Consider the following 12357-nt stretch of genomic DNA (forward strand, 5'->3'; position numbering starts at 1 on the left):
TTACGAGAATATGGCTGGTGCTTCCACCTCATGGGAGATTCAGTAGAAACTGTCCATACTGTGGGCAGACTAAAGCTCTGGGTTTCAGAGGCCATAGCCATGGGACACTTAGTGACCACAGCCTACTGAGGTCCATGAAAAAATTCAGGCAACCCATACGTAGTTCCCTGGGGTAGGAGCCACACGCGCCACCTTTTCTAATCCTGGAATTGCCCCAGTCTCTAAACTTCACCAAAAGCTTTTTAAGAGGTTGCGCCCAACAAGGAGCCAGCAGATGGAAGCAGCAGGAAGCAGCTTTCAGGGTACCTTGGGTGTTTTGCTGACTTGCCCCCAGGCCTGGGGATGGTAAAAGCCAGGGTAGGTGTGAAACTTAGTCCTCTCATGTGCACCTAAGCCCAGCAGAGGCAGCCACAAACTCTGGATTGCGAATAGCTCCAAAAAGGTTACTGAGGACCAGTCACAGGAAGTGTCTTACACTGGTCTGTACCAGGTTCCCTCCTAAGATGCCCAGAATCAACACACCCAGTGGCCAGCTACAGAGAACATCAAAGCAGGACTCAACTAGGCTTATTAGCAGTATAACAAAAGGGAGTTCGTCAGATGCCAAACCCAGCTAAGGTGATTTACACTATGGTTAACACATACTCCCATGCATTGGATGAGGTACAGATTCAGTCGGCTGGCCCAAGCCCCAGATATCCTGCCCTGCTGGGTTAAGTTCCACATAGGGGAGAGAGACTTAGACATAGACACAGTGTGAGCTCCTTAGATTAGAGCCTACTGTTAAGACCACTCAAGGGACACAGACACCTTCTACAGCAGGAGTCCCCAAACTTTTTACACAGGGGGCCAGTTCACTGTCCCTCAGACCGTTGGAGGGCCGGACTATTAAAAAAAAACTATGAACAAATCCCTATGCACACTGCACATATCTTATTTTAAAGTAAAACAACAAAACGGGAACAAATACAATGTTTAAAATAAAGAACAAGTAAGTTTAAAACAAACTGACCAGTATTTCAATGGGAACTATGGGCCTGCTTTTGGCTAATGAGATGGTCAATGTGCTCCTCTCACTGACCACCAATGAAAGAGGTGCCCCTCCGGAAGTGCGGTGGGAGCCAGATAAATGGCCTCAGGGGGCCGCATGCGGCCCGCAGGCCGTAGTTTGGGGACCCCTGTTCTAGGGAGTGGAGGTCAAAAACAGCACTAGTGAAAGACTCTCTCAATCTTCCTCCCTGAGATCAGGGGCTCCTCAGCTGAAAGAACTTCTGCACAGCGGACTGTTGGGCCCACCCAACATGAACCTGCTGCTCATTTCACTGGGGAGAAATATATAGAATTGGAGCATCCAGCAGGGGCTGACGGATTCAGGGGGAGGCGGGGCAAAAGGGGGCAGTGGAGGTGGAAAGAGACTTTGCATGGGGTATGGGGGGCATGATTTGGTTATACTGAGTAGGGCACTTAAAACCATGTCAACACAATAAATTAAAAATTAAAATTAAAAAATTAAGTTTATTTCTCACCCGCCCCCAACACTCAGGTGTTTTAGTTCTCTGCAGGTACTGTCTCTGGCTAATATAAAATAATAATAAAGATTAACATAACTTAATTGTATTTATACCAAATGGAGGTCAGATAACATGAAAAATATATTTTCAGTCTGGCAAGAGAAAATGGTAGAAAACTTGAATTCCAGCAGCACACCACAATACATACTAAAAAGGAAAAACGCCAATAAGAGGCAATACCAATATTTACATTTCGAGCAGAAATCAATTCAATAAAACATCCTCAATATTGTTATTTTACATTTTAATCACTGTGTACTGTGTAACCTACTTTTTAATTTTATAAAGGCTAAGAGCATAAGTTTATACATTTGCACTAATACAATTTGATGTATTAAACAATGTTTTAACAAAAAAAATTTCAAACAATGCTAAATCCACAATTTTTTTTCTTTAAAGAAATTCATACATCGTCCAGGCCAGGTATCTAAGTTGGTAAGAGCATCGTTCTTATTTGCCAAGATTGTGGGTTCAGTTCCCAGTCAGGGCATATACAAAAATCAATCAATAAATAAGTGGAACAGCAAATCACTTTCTCTCTTTCCCCCTTCCTCTCTAAAATCAATAAATTAAAAAAAAATTAAGAAAGTCATATATTATTCAAGATTAAGGAGCTCAGGCAACTATTTTTCTTGTGAACTCAATTTTCATTTGAATATTAGATAACAAAAGAAAAGTCTATTTACTTTAAATGTATTTGTATAGCCATTACAATTAACCAGATTTTTTTAAATTATAGCAACAGAAATATAATTTATGGTAATGAGTATAATCTGGACATCTATCATTACCTATTTGGCCAACAGGCTTAAGAAGAGGTAAAATGTATTTCTCTTTGTCAATTATCAATGCGAAAATCTACCTGTCTCCCTCAAATTAAGGGCTGTAAACTGTAAAGGCTATAAATGCCAACCCTTGTTTAATAAAGCATTTAAAATTACCATGTTTTATGACTGTGGAAGTATGAGTCTTTTCAATATTCCCCCCAAAAAATGACATTGTAACAAATTTGACTACGTAACAAACTTTAGTATGAGGATGTCCTGTTAAAATCTCACATCACATTTTAAGTAAATTTTCCAGATTACTTTGTAAAATCATGCATTGTTAAAAGACTTTTTTTTTAATAAAAGCTATAACATTAGATAAAGAAAGAATATACACTCAATTGTTAACAGTGCTTCCTTATAAGCTCTGAAGAACATTTTTAAAATTACTCAGCTACTACACTGAACAGGCAACTAACAGTTTCCACTCTCAGTTCAATGCCTTGCTTTTTTCACTCACCACAGGTTTTTCATTACTGTGGGTTTCTTGGCGGTAACTATTTATCCTCCATTGGAGATAGAGTATTAACTTTACTTTTTTATAATCTTTCAGCTGTCAAATTTTATAAAGTAGCTGCTCATTAAACAAGGACAAAATAAAAGAATTTATCTAAGTCTACATTTGGCAGCAAATGGATCACTGCACAATCTTTATACATGGTATTTGGTCAATTATTCACTTGAGAAAAGATAATTCCTGAAATCTTTCTAATTTAAGAAAGTGAGAACTATACAGCTTTTATCATTAATTTCACAAATGAACTTGCCAAAAATTTTTTTGAACTGATCTTATGGATTATGTGTAAAAGTGAAGCAAACCCTTAGGAATTTTTCTGGGTGAGAATATCCTACTACCAAGGACTTAAATACCATGACAACCTCTTCATATTCAATTATCTTTTGGGGAGCTCCATGAGTTCCCCAAACTCCCTTATTGATAAATGATGGTTTTGACTTGTCATTTATCTTCAGTATCATCAAATACCTTCATTAATGTTCTCTTCAGAAAATGCTGGTGTTTTACTTTCAATTATCCACAATTCTTTTTTAAATAGCCAACATTTTCAGTATGAACTATAAGATTTCCATCTATTTTTTTATAACTTCTATAATGCATATTAATTTTAGAGTAAAAGATATTATCTTCCCATGCATTTCCTGATTTTTAGTAAATACAATACAGGATGGAAATTTACTATTAAAGTTTTAATCAATTCCATAATTCAGTGAGCCTGTTCCTTTTTATAATGTTTCCATTTTATAAACAAAATATAAACACTTTCCAAAATCTTGAGTTGAAATTCTTTTGTGCAAATAACCAAAAGTTAATCAAGTTGGTACTGAAAAATTATATTGTTACTTATCAAAAAAGTGAAACTAGTATGTTTTAGATCCTTATCAGCAATAAATAATACTCAAAAAAAAATCTGGAAAAAAGTTCCTTAAATATTTTCCAAAATCCAATTCATGACACAACTCATCATTAGTACTTACAGTCTTTAAAATGTAAGAACACAGCAATGTGCTCATTAAGAGTCATCAGTTTTGACCAGTCTTTAATTTCCTGATGCACCTACCAGCACCACCCAAAGCTATGCACACCAAACTTAAGGAAAATGCATTAATATTTTCCTGCTATGTCCTCTTAAATTTTCAAAAAGTTAAAAATATGTACTTATCAATAACAAGTATTTAATGGTAAATACTTAAATCAATTAATTGGTATTAACTAAATTATATGGGATTCAAACTAATTCACTCTCTAATCATTTACCCAAATTTGGAGTGTCATAAATTTTTAAAGAATAATTTAAAATTATAAGTTTGGGTATTTTATACACAAACGATTTAAATACCATTGACTATCCTTATGAATGTTTATGTTCCAAAATTCTAAAAACTCCAGAACAAATGCCATTAACTTTAAAATACTAAAAAAATTCTGAAAAATAGTAAGTAATTAAAATCATTACAGCATAACACTGCCCTAACAGGACCAAGAGTTTTATTTTTTAATTTTTATTAATATAGCATCATCCCCTAGGATCTCACCTGCTAGCCATTATTTAAACAAATTTCAAAGGCAATTTTACAGTTCATTTAAGTTAATACCAACACACTCCTACAACCTTATCTACTTTACAAAACAGACAAAAGAAAAATAGCTTTAAAACTGCTGTCTTAGAAATGTTACAATTAAGAGTGATTTTATATTAACTCTTTCTATAATCAACCAATGTATTTTAGATTACTGTGTACATCTTGATTGTGACATGCAAAGAGGACCTTGCTTCAGAAATTGGGTAACTGGCATGCAGATTTCAGCAGAGATCCATAGTCCCAAAAACAAGAAAGGAAATAAAACCCAGACAAATATACTTGAGGGGGGAAAAAATCCTTCACAATAGTGAATATGGGAAAAGGAAAGACAAGAGATCAATGTACCCAGATTCTCAGCCCACCAATATATGAATAATTTAACATTCAGATGGTTACCAGTGCCTTTGTATGACAAGTTTTCAAAGTGGAAAATAAGTTATTAAAGAGACTGATATACACCATCAGTAACAATCAGACTCCTATACAGGGGGTCCTCGGATTACGACACAGTTCTGTTCCTACTACGACAGTGACATAACCTGAATTTTGGTGTAAGTTGAAACACACCCCAACCTAACACAAATGGGCACCTGCACTTTTAATAGTCCAAAATGGCATAGGTAAGCATACTGGGGGATGCCAACTCCCTCACTCAAACGTGGGGTTACTGCGTATTCTTCTGCCACATGCAACCAAACCAGTTCGCCCATATAATCCATAAGTACAATGCTAACAGTGTCATCGAAACATGTCTCAATTTTTTTGTTTTTATGGAAGTGAGCATCGTAAACTGGAAATATCATATGTTGAGAATGTCGTAACCCGAGGTTCCCTGTATATGACATCAGTGCAATTCAACATAATTCTCCTTTAATAATTTGTTTTAAGAATGTATTCCAATACATTTAAGAATGTATTTCAAACCTATTTTAATAGATTACACATGCACTAACTTGTATCTACATATTCTCTGTATTGTTTTAAAGCATTTTAACATCTCTGATAATTAAAAGTCATGTTGAAATTAAAAGTTTAGACAAACTGTCACTGACTCTAATATTAACTTAAAAAAGGTAGTTTGAAGCTTTAGATTTGAATGAACTTAATAAAAACATGTCAGGACATGTTAAGAAATGTGTCCTTGTTACCTGACCACCTTCCTATTTTGTTCAGTGAATTCCTTAAGGAAAGAGTATTTTCAACAAAGTAGTATATCTATTTAAAATGAAAAAGAGTAACTTAAAACCTCTTATCACTTTGGTAAAAAGCAGAATATCGGTTCAGAATTACATAAACCAAAGTGAAAGATAAGTGGAATGAATAAAATTAATCCCAGTTACTATTAAAGGTTTTGAGAGAAGAAATATCAAAGAAAAATAAAGAAAAAAGATGTTATGAAGAAAAAATAGAATGTATATTTGGATGTTACAATCTGTAATTCTATAAAAATTGCTAGAATTCAAACATCTTTCTAATACAGTTCTGGTGAAATCAAAGTTAAATATAATAATTGGATCCCTTTCTCCAAAGAAACTAAACTAATCAAGGAATTTGTTCTTTGAAATACTCCGCAAATTCTAATTCACAAGAAGTATACAAAATACAATAAACAATAAAAAGTGTATATGAATGAAAAGATACAATTCTAATTTTTGCTATCTTGGTATATACTACACATATACCACATCAATATAATAAAAATGGCACAGTTTCTGAGGACACGATCCACATTTTATTTACATTTTAAGACTAACTTTAATCTCAAAATCACATATCCATATACCTATTTCCTTTATGCTGATTTCACTTAAACTTAAATGCATGGTTTGTCAAACAGAGACTATAAACAAATATTTACCATGTTTGTTATATGTAACATACAGAAACAGCTTTTAAGAGAAATTTATCGACCTTCCCCAGGACATTTTTTTAAAATAAATACAGGTATCAACACAATGCTGAACATATTTTTGATGCTACTGGTGTTCAGCATCCACACCACTTCAAAAATTAAAACAACGGTGACAATATTAACTGTACTTTAGATAATTTAAACTGAAGCTCTTTCACTAAGCAAGATGGATAAGCATACCATATCTTTTTCCTTCTTGAGATTTTACTTTTTAGAAACACACATGCTTCCACAGCTATGTGACACTTCTCACCATATTTTCATCTTGTAAACCTGAATTCTATTTTGAATATTCCAGGTTTATGTTTAAATGACTTAAAAAAATTGTGCCGCACTTTTTCCTCCCATTACCTGAAAACATAATGTGTATACATATATTAAATATATTCTTATAAATGTCCGGGTCATGTTTAGCAGCTGGAATTCTTTTACTTAATATGTGGATATTTTGCATTGTGACATTTAATCAAGACATTAACATGAGTAGAAGATTTAAGACAAGTTTGAGATCCACTAAAATTAATTGTATGTTTGTCCTTCTGGTGGCTGTGGAAGCTTCATATTTTCTTTGGACATCATTAAACGTCTTAGTTCTTGAAGTACAACTTTAATGCTATATGAATTTTGCCATTTTGCTAACACTGGTATGCTCCGTGCATCTACCTGAAAGGAAAAAGAATAAAATTAATTACTAAGTGTAAAGTACTATGGCATCAAATTATTAAATATTTAATATATGCCTTTAAAAATTCATAGCCTGGCTCTATTTTCACAAAAGTTAACATAAAAAACCAAAGGTTTATATAACGTTTAAGGAAAGTATTCCTTCTTTGAAAGGAGTTTCCAAAACAAAATTGTGTTTTTGTGTGTGTGCTTTTCTATATTTTACAAATAAACATGTAGTCAACTTTGGTCATCAGAACTAAAACAAATGTTATATTAAATAACTACATTGTAAACATATTTGCCAATTACTTCTTGATGAAATAAGAATTTTCCTTTTCATTTCCAATGCCACTACCAAAAATCTGGGCAATTATTTCAAATGAGATTTAGGTAGGAACTGTGAACCCTAATTTCTGCTTTTAGATTTTTCTTTCCAATGTGTTCTATGCACCATACTAAATTAATCTTCCACAATGGAAGACTGACAGGATGGGGTTGAAGCTCCTTCAAAGCCTCATTCCCAGGTGGCCATCACTTGACCTATTTAACAGTTTCCTAGAAAGTACCATTCACAGAATGTTTACATGTTTGTTTTTGCATTACAATGATGATCCATTTATTCATTAAGTATCCCCCCCACACAGGGTTTCTCTTTTCTGACCTCAGAACTCACCCACTGGGTACTGCCTATTGCACCACTTACCCACTGCCACTCCCACACCCAGCATTTAAAACAGTGTCAATTATCTAATATCTCCATTGCCTGGGAAGGCAATAACAGGGAAAACACAAAGGTGACCAAAATACTTCAGAGGACATCGATGGATGTACACAGGGACTAAAAAAAGGTCTAACATATGCCTGTAAATCTAGGAGACCACATAGATATAAAGCTGTGCATAGGCTCATAAAAGACCTGAGAAGGCCATAAATTCTCATCCTTGACTAAGTTTAAGCAATTATTTTTAAAGATTATGTTCCAGAACCATAACGAAGTGGGAGTCATCCCAGAAACACAAGGTTGGTTAAATATATGTATTTTAAAAGTCAGCTGATATAATACACCATGTTAAAATAGAAAAAAATAAGGCATGATTATCTCAACAGACACAAAAATGCATTTGAAAGAATCCAATAAACTTTCATGAGCATCTACAAAAAACACACAGCTAGCATCATACTTGATGAAGAAAGCCTACTTTCCTCCTGATATCAAGAACAAGATAAGGAATTCCAGTCTCAACACTGTTATTCAAGACTGCATTGAAGGTTCTAAGTAAACAATCAGGCAAGAAAATAAAATAAAGGTATCCAGATAGAAAAGAAAGAAGTAGAACTGTATCTGCAGTTGACATGATCTTGTTATCCATTAAATCCTAAGTTATTCATTAAAAAAACTATTAGAGCTAATAAACCAAGTACAGTGAGACTGTACAAAAACAAAAACCAGTTGTATCTCTGTATTCCTGCAAAGAACAATCTGAAAATCAAAAGAAGAAAACAATGCCAGTGACAGTAGGGATAATGGAATAAAATACATAAATATAAATTTAACAAAAGTATAAGACTATAAAAAATTGTAGACAGAAATTAAAGACCTAAATAAACAGAAAGCTTCTAAGCATATGGATCAGAAGACTTAATACTGATTAAGATAACAATATCCCTCAAGTTGATCTACAGGTCCAATAACAGTCTTTTATCAAATTTCAAGTACATTTCTTTTTGCAGAAGTTGACAAGCTGATCCTTAAATTTGTATGAAAATACAAGAAACCCAGAAGAGCCAAAACAATATGAAAAAGAGGAACCAAATTCTTCCAATTTCAAAAGTTTCTACAAAGCTACAGTAATGAAGAAGGTAGTGCTTACATAAAGATGGACAAACCTATCAATGGAATACAACTGAGAGCCCAAAATTAAATCCATGCATCATACATACAGAGTGAACTGATCTTTGACAAGAATACACAGTAAGGAAAGAACAGTCTCTTCAATATACCCACATGCAAAGGAATAAAAGTTGGACCATATACAAAAATTAACTAAAAATGGATCACACCTAAATTAAGAGTGAAAGTGATAAAACTCTTAGATGAAAACAAGAGTACATCTTCCTGATATTGGATTCTGTAATAGTTTTTTAGATATAACACAAAATACTTTCGACCAAAAAAAAATAGATAAAATGGCTATATCAAAATGTAAAAGGTGTACATGGTAAACCATACCATCAAGAAAGCAGAGAGGCTGACCAGGAGGTGATGCAGTGGATAGAGCACCGGACTGGGATTCAGATGACCCAGGTTCAAAACCCTGAGGTCGGTTTGAGTGCAGGCTCATCAGGCTTGAGCACTGGTGAGCACGGGGTCACTGTCTTGAGCATAGGATCACAGACATGACCCATGGTCACTGGCTCAAGCCCAAAGGTCGCTGGTTTGAGCAAAGGGTCACTCACTCTGCTATAGCCCCCTGGTCAAGGCACATATAAGAAAGCAATCAATGAACAACTAAGGTACTGCAACGAAGAACTGATGCTTCTCATCTCTCTCTCTTCCTATTTATCTGTCCCTCTGTCTCTGTCAAAAAAAAAAAAAGCAAAGAGACAACCAATAAAGTGGAAAAAATACTAATTGTATATTTCATCAGGGGCTCTTGTACAGTATATAAAAAACTCATACAACTCACCTGACCAAGCAGTGGCACAGCAGATAAGAGTGTCGGACTGGGATGCAGAGGACCCAGGTTCAAAACCCCAAGGTCGCCAGCTTGAGCGCGGGCTCATCTGGTTTGAGCAAAAACTCACCAGCTTGGACCCGGGGTCGCTAGCTCGAGCAAGGGGTTACTTGGTCTGCTGTAGCCCCACGATCAAGGCACATATGAGAAAGCAACTTGATGAACAACTCAGGTGTCACAACAAAAAACTAATGATTGATGCTTCTCATCTCTTTTCGTTCCTGTCTGTCCCTATCTATCCCTCTCTCTTGACTCTCTGTCTCTGTAAAAAAAAAAAAAAACAAGCCCTGGCCGGTTGGCTCAGTGGTAGAGCGTCGGCCTGGCGTGCAGAAGTCCCGGGTTAGATTCCCGGCCAGGGCACATAGGAGAAGCGCCCATCTGCTTCTCCACCCCTCCCCCTCTCCTTCCTCTCTGTCTCTCTCTTCCCCTCCCGCAGCCGAGGCTCCACTGGAGCAAAGATGGCCCGGGCGCTGGGGATGGCTCCTCGGCCTCTGCCCCAGGCGCTAGAGTGGCTCTGGTCGCAACAGAGCGATGCCCTTGAGGGGCAGAGCATCGCCCCCTGGTGGGCAGAGCATCGCCCCCTGGTGGGCGTGCTGGGTGGATCCTGGTCGGGCGCATGCGGGAGTCTGTCTGACTGTCTCTCCCCGTTTCCGGCTTCAGAAAAATACAGAAAAAACAAAACAAAAAAAAACCCCTCATACAACTCAATAAAAGGCTAAATATCTCAATTAAAAAGTGGGCAAAGAAAGGCTGTGGTACGCAGCTTTTACAGACTACATGTTTGTATTCCCCTCAAAATTCATTTGTGAAAACCCTAATCCCCAGAGGGATGATATTGGGAGCTGAGGATTTTGGGAAGTAATTAGATTTAGGTGAGATCATAAAAGTAGAGCCTCCATGATGAGATTTGTATCCTTTTAAGAAGAGAACGGGACTAGAGCTAGCACTCAACATCCACGTGAGGACAAGGAGTTGGTCACCCACAATCAAGGATGAAACTTCTCACCAAATCCAACCATGCTAGCACTCTGATCTTGAATTTCCCAGCCTCCAGAACTGAGAACTAAATTCACATTGTTTAAACCAGTCTATGGAATTTTTTTTATAGCAACCCAAATTAAGACAGCAGCTTTTAAAATAGCTCCCAAAGATCTCAGCTCCTGATATTCATGTCCTTTGGAATCCCTCCTTTTGAGTAAGGGCAGACCTAGTGACCTGCTTCTAATGAACAGACTACTAGAATGTCATTTCTGATATTAAGTTACAAAAATATTCTGGCTTATATTGTACTCTTTCTTGCTTTTACTCCTTGCTTCACAAAAAGTCAGCTTCATGTCGTGAACTTCCCCAAGAAAAGCTTATATGGCAAGGAACCGAGAGCGATCTCTAGGCAACAGTGTACAAGAAACTGATACCCTCAGTCCAAAAACCCACAAAGAACTAAATCATACCAACAACCAAAGGATTGAGGTTGGAAGTGAATCATTCCTTAGTCAAGCACAGACAGACACCTTGATTGCAGCCTTGTGAGAGATCCTGAACCATAGAATCCAGCAGAACTGGACTTACATTACTGGTCCACAGAGACTGTGAGATAATAAATCCTTGTTGTTTTAAACTGCTTAAACAAAAATAACCTTGGCTGGGTGACTCAGTTAATAGAGCATCATCCAGCGCACCAAGGTCACAAGTGCAATCCCAGTCAGGGCACATATGAGAAGTAACCAATCAGTGAACAACTAAATGGAACACTTAAATGAAACAATGAGTTGGTGCTTCTCTCTCTCTCTAAAAAGAAAATTAAAGAAAAAAAAAAGTAAAGAAACAAAGAATCTGAATAGACATATCTCCAAAGAAGATACACAAATGACCAATAAGCATTTGGAAATGTGCTCAACCTTAGTCTAATCAGGACACTGCAAATCAAAACCACAATGAAATACTACTGTACACTCAGTAGGATGGCTATGATTTAAAAAAGAAAAAAAAAAAAAAGACATGGTAACACATGTTGGCAAAGATGTGGAAAAGTTGGAACATTCATATACTGCTGGTAGGAATCTAAAATGATGTCTACTTTGAAAAACAATGTGGCAGTTCATCAAAAAGTTAAACACTGAATTACTATATGATCCAGCAGTTCTACTCCTAGGTATATACTCAAGAGAAATCAATATTTGCCCACAAAAAATTTGTAGACAAATGTTCACAGCAGCATTATTCACGAGAACCCAAAGTGGAAAACCCCAAATGTCTGCAAAGTGATAAATGGACAAATAAAATGTGATATCCATATTAGATTAGTATTCAGCAATAAAAAGAAATAAAGTACTGATAAATATTACAACATTAATGAACCTTGCTAAGTATGTCGCAGAAGAACACATATTGTATGATCCGATCCCATTTATACAAAAAGTTCAGAATAGGCAAATATATAAAAACAGAAAACAATTTAGTGGTTATTTAGTGCAGGGGAGGTAGGTTAGAAAGAGCCAACTAATGGGAAAGGGGTTTGCTTTGAGAAAGATGTACGTGGTCTAAAA

The 12357-nt window shown here is 36.0% G+C and overlaps 1 protein-coding gene across 7 annotated transcripts in view; it reads right to left on the bottom strand.

Moving 5' to 3' along the window:
• Positions 1–1495: 1495 nt before the first annotated feature.
• The window catches only part of UBE2V2 (ubiquitin conjugating enzyme E2 V2), a 55533-nt gene continuing 44671 nt past the window's right edge, over positions 1496–12357 (bottom strand). For all 7 annotated transcript variants that reach the window (XM_066379089.1, XM_066379084.1, XM_066379082.1 and 4 more), the window contains one exon: positions 1496–7073. In XM_066379089.1, the coding sequence (XP_066235186.1) occupies positions 6930–7073 (144 nt within the window). In that variant the 3' untranslated portion in view covers positions 1496–6929. The remainder of the gene's footprint in view (positions 7074–12357) is intronic.

The sequence above is a fragment of the Saccopteryx leptura genome, chromosome 3 (assembly GCF_036850995.1).
Source record: "Saccopteryx leptura isolate mSacLep1 chromosome 3, mSacLep1_pri_phased_curated, whole genome shotgun sequence".
NCBI lineage: Eukaryota > Metazoa > Chordata > Mammalia > Chiroptera > Emballonuridae > Saccopteryx > Saccopteryx leptura.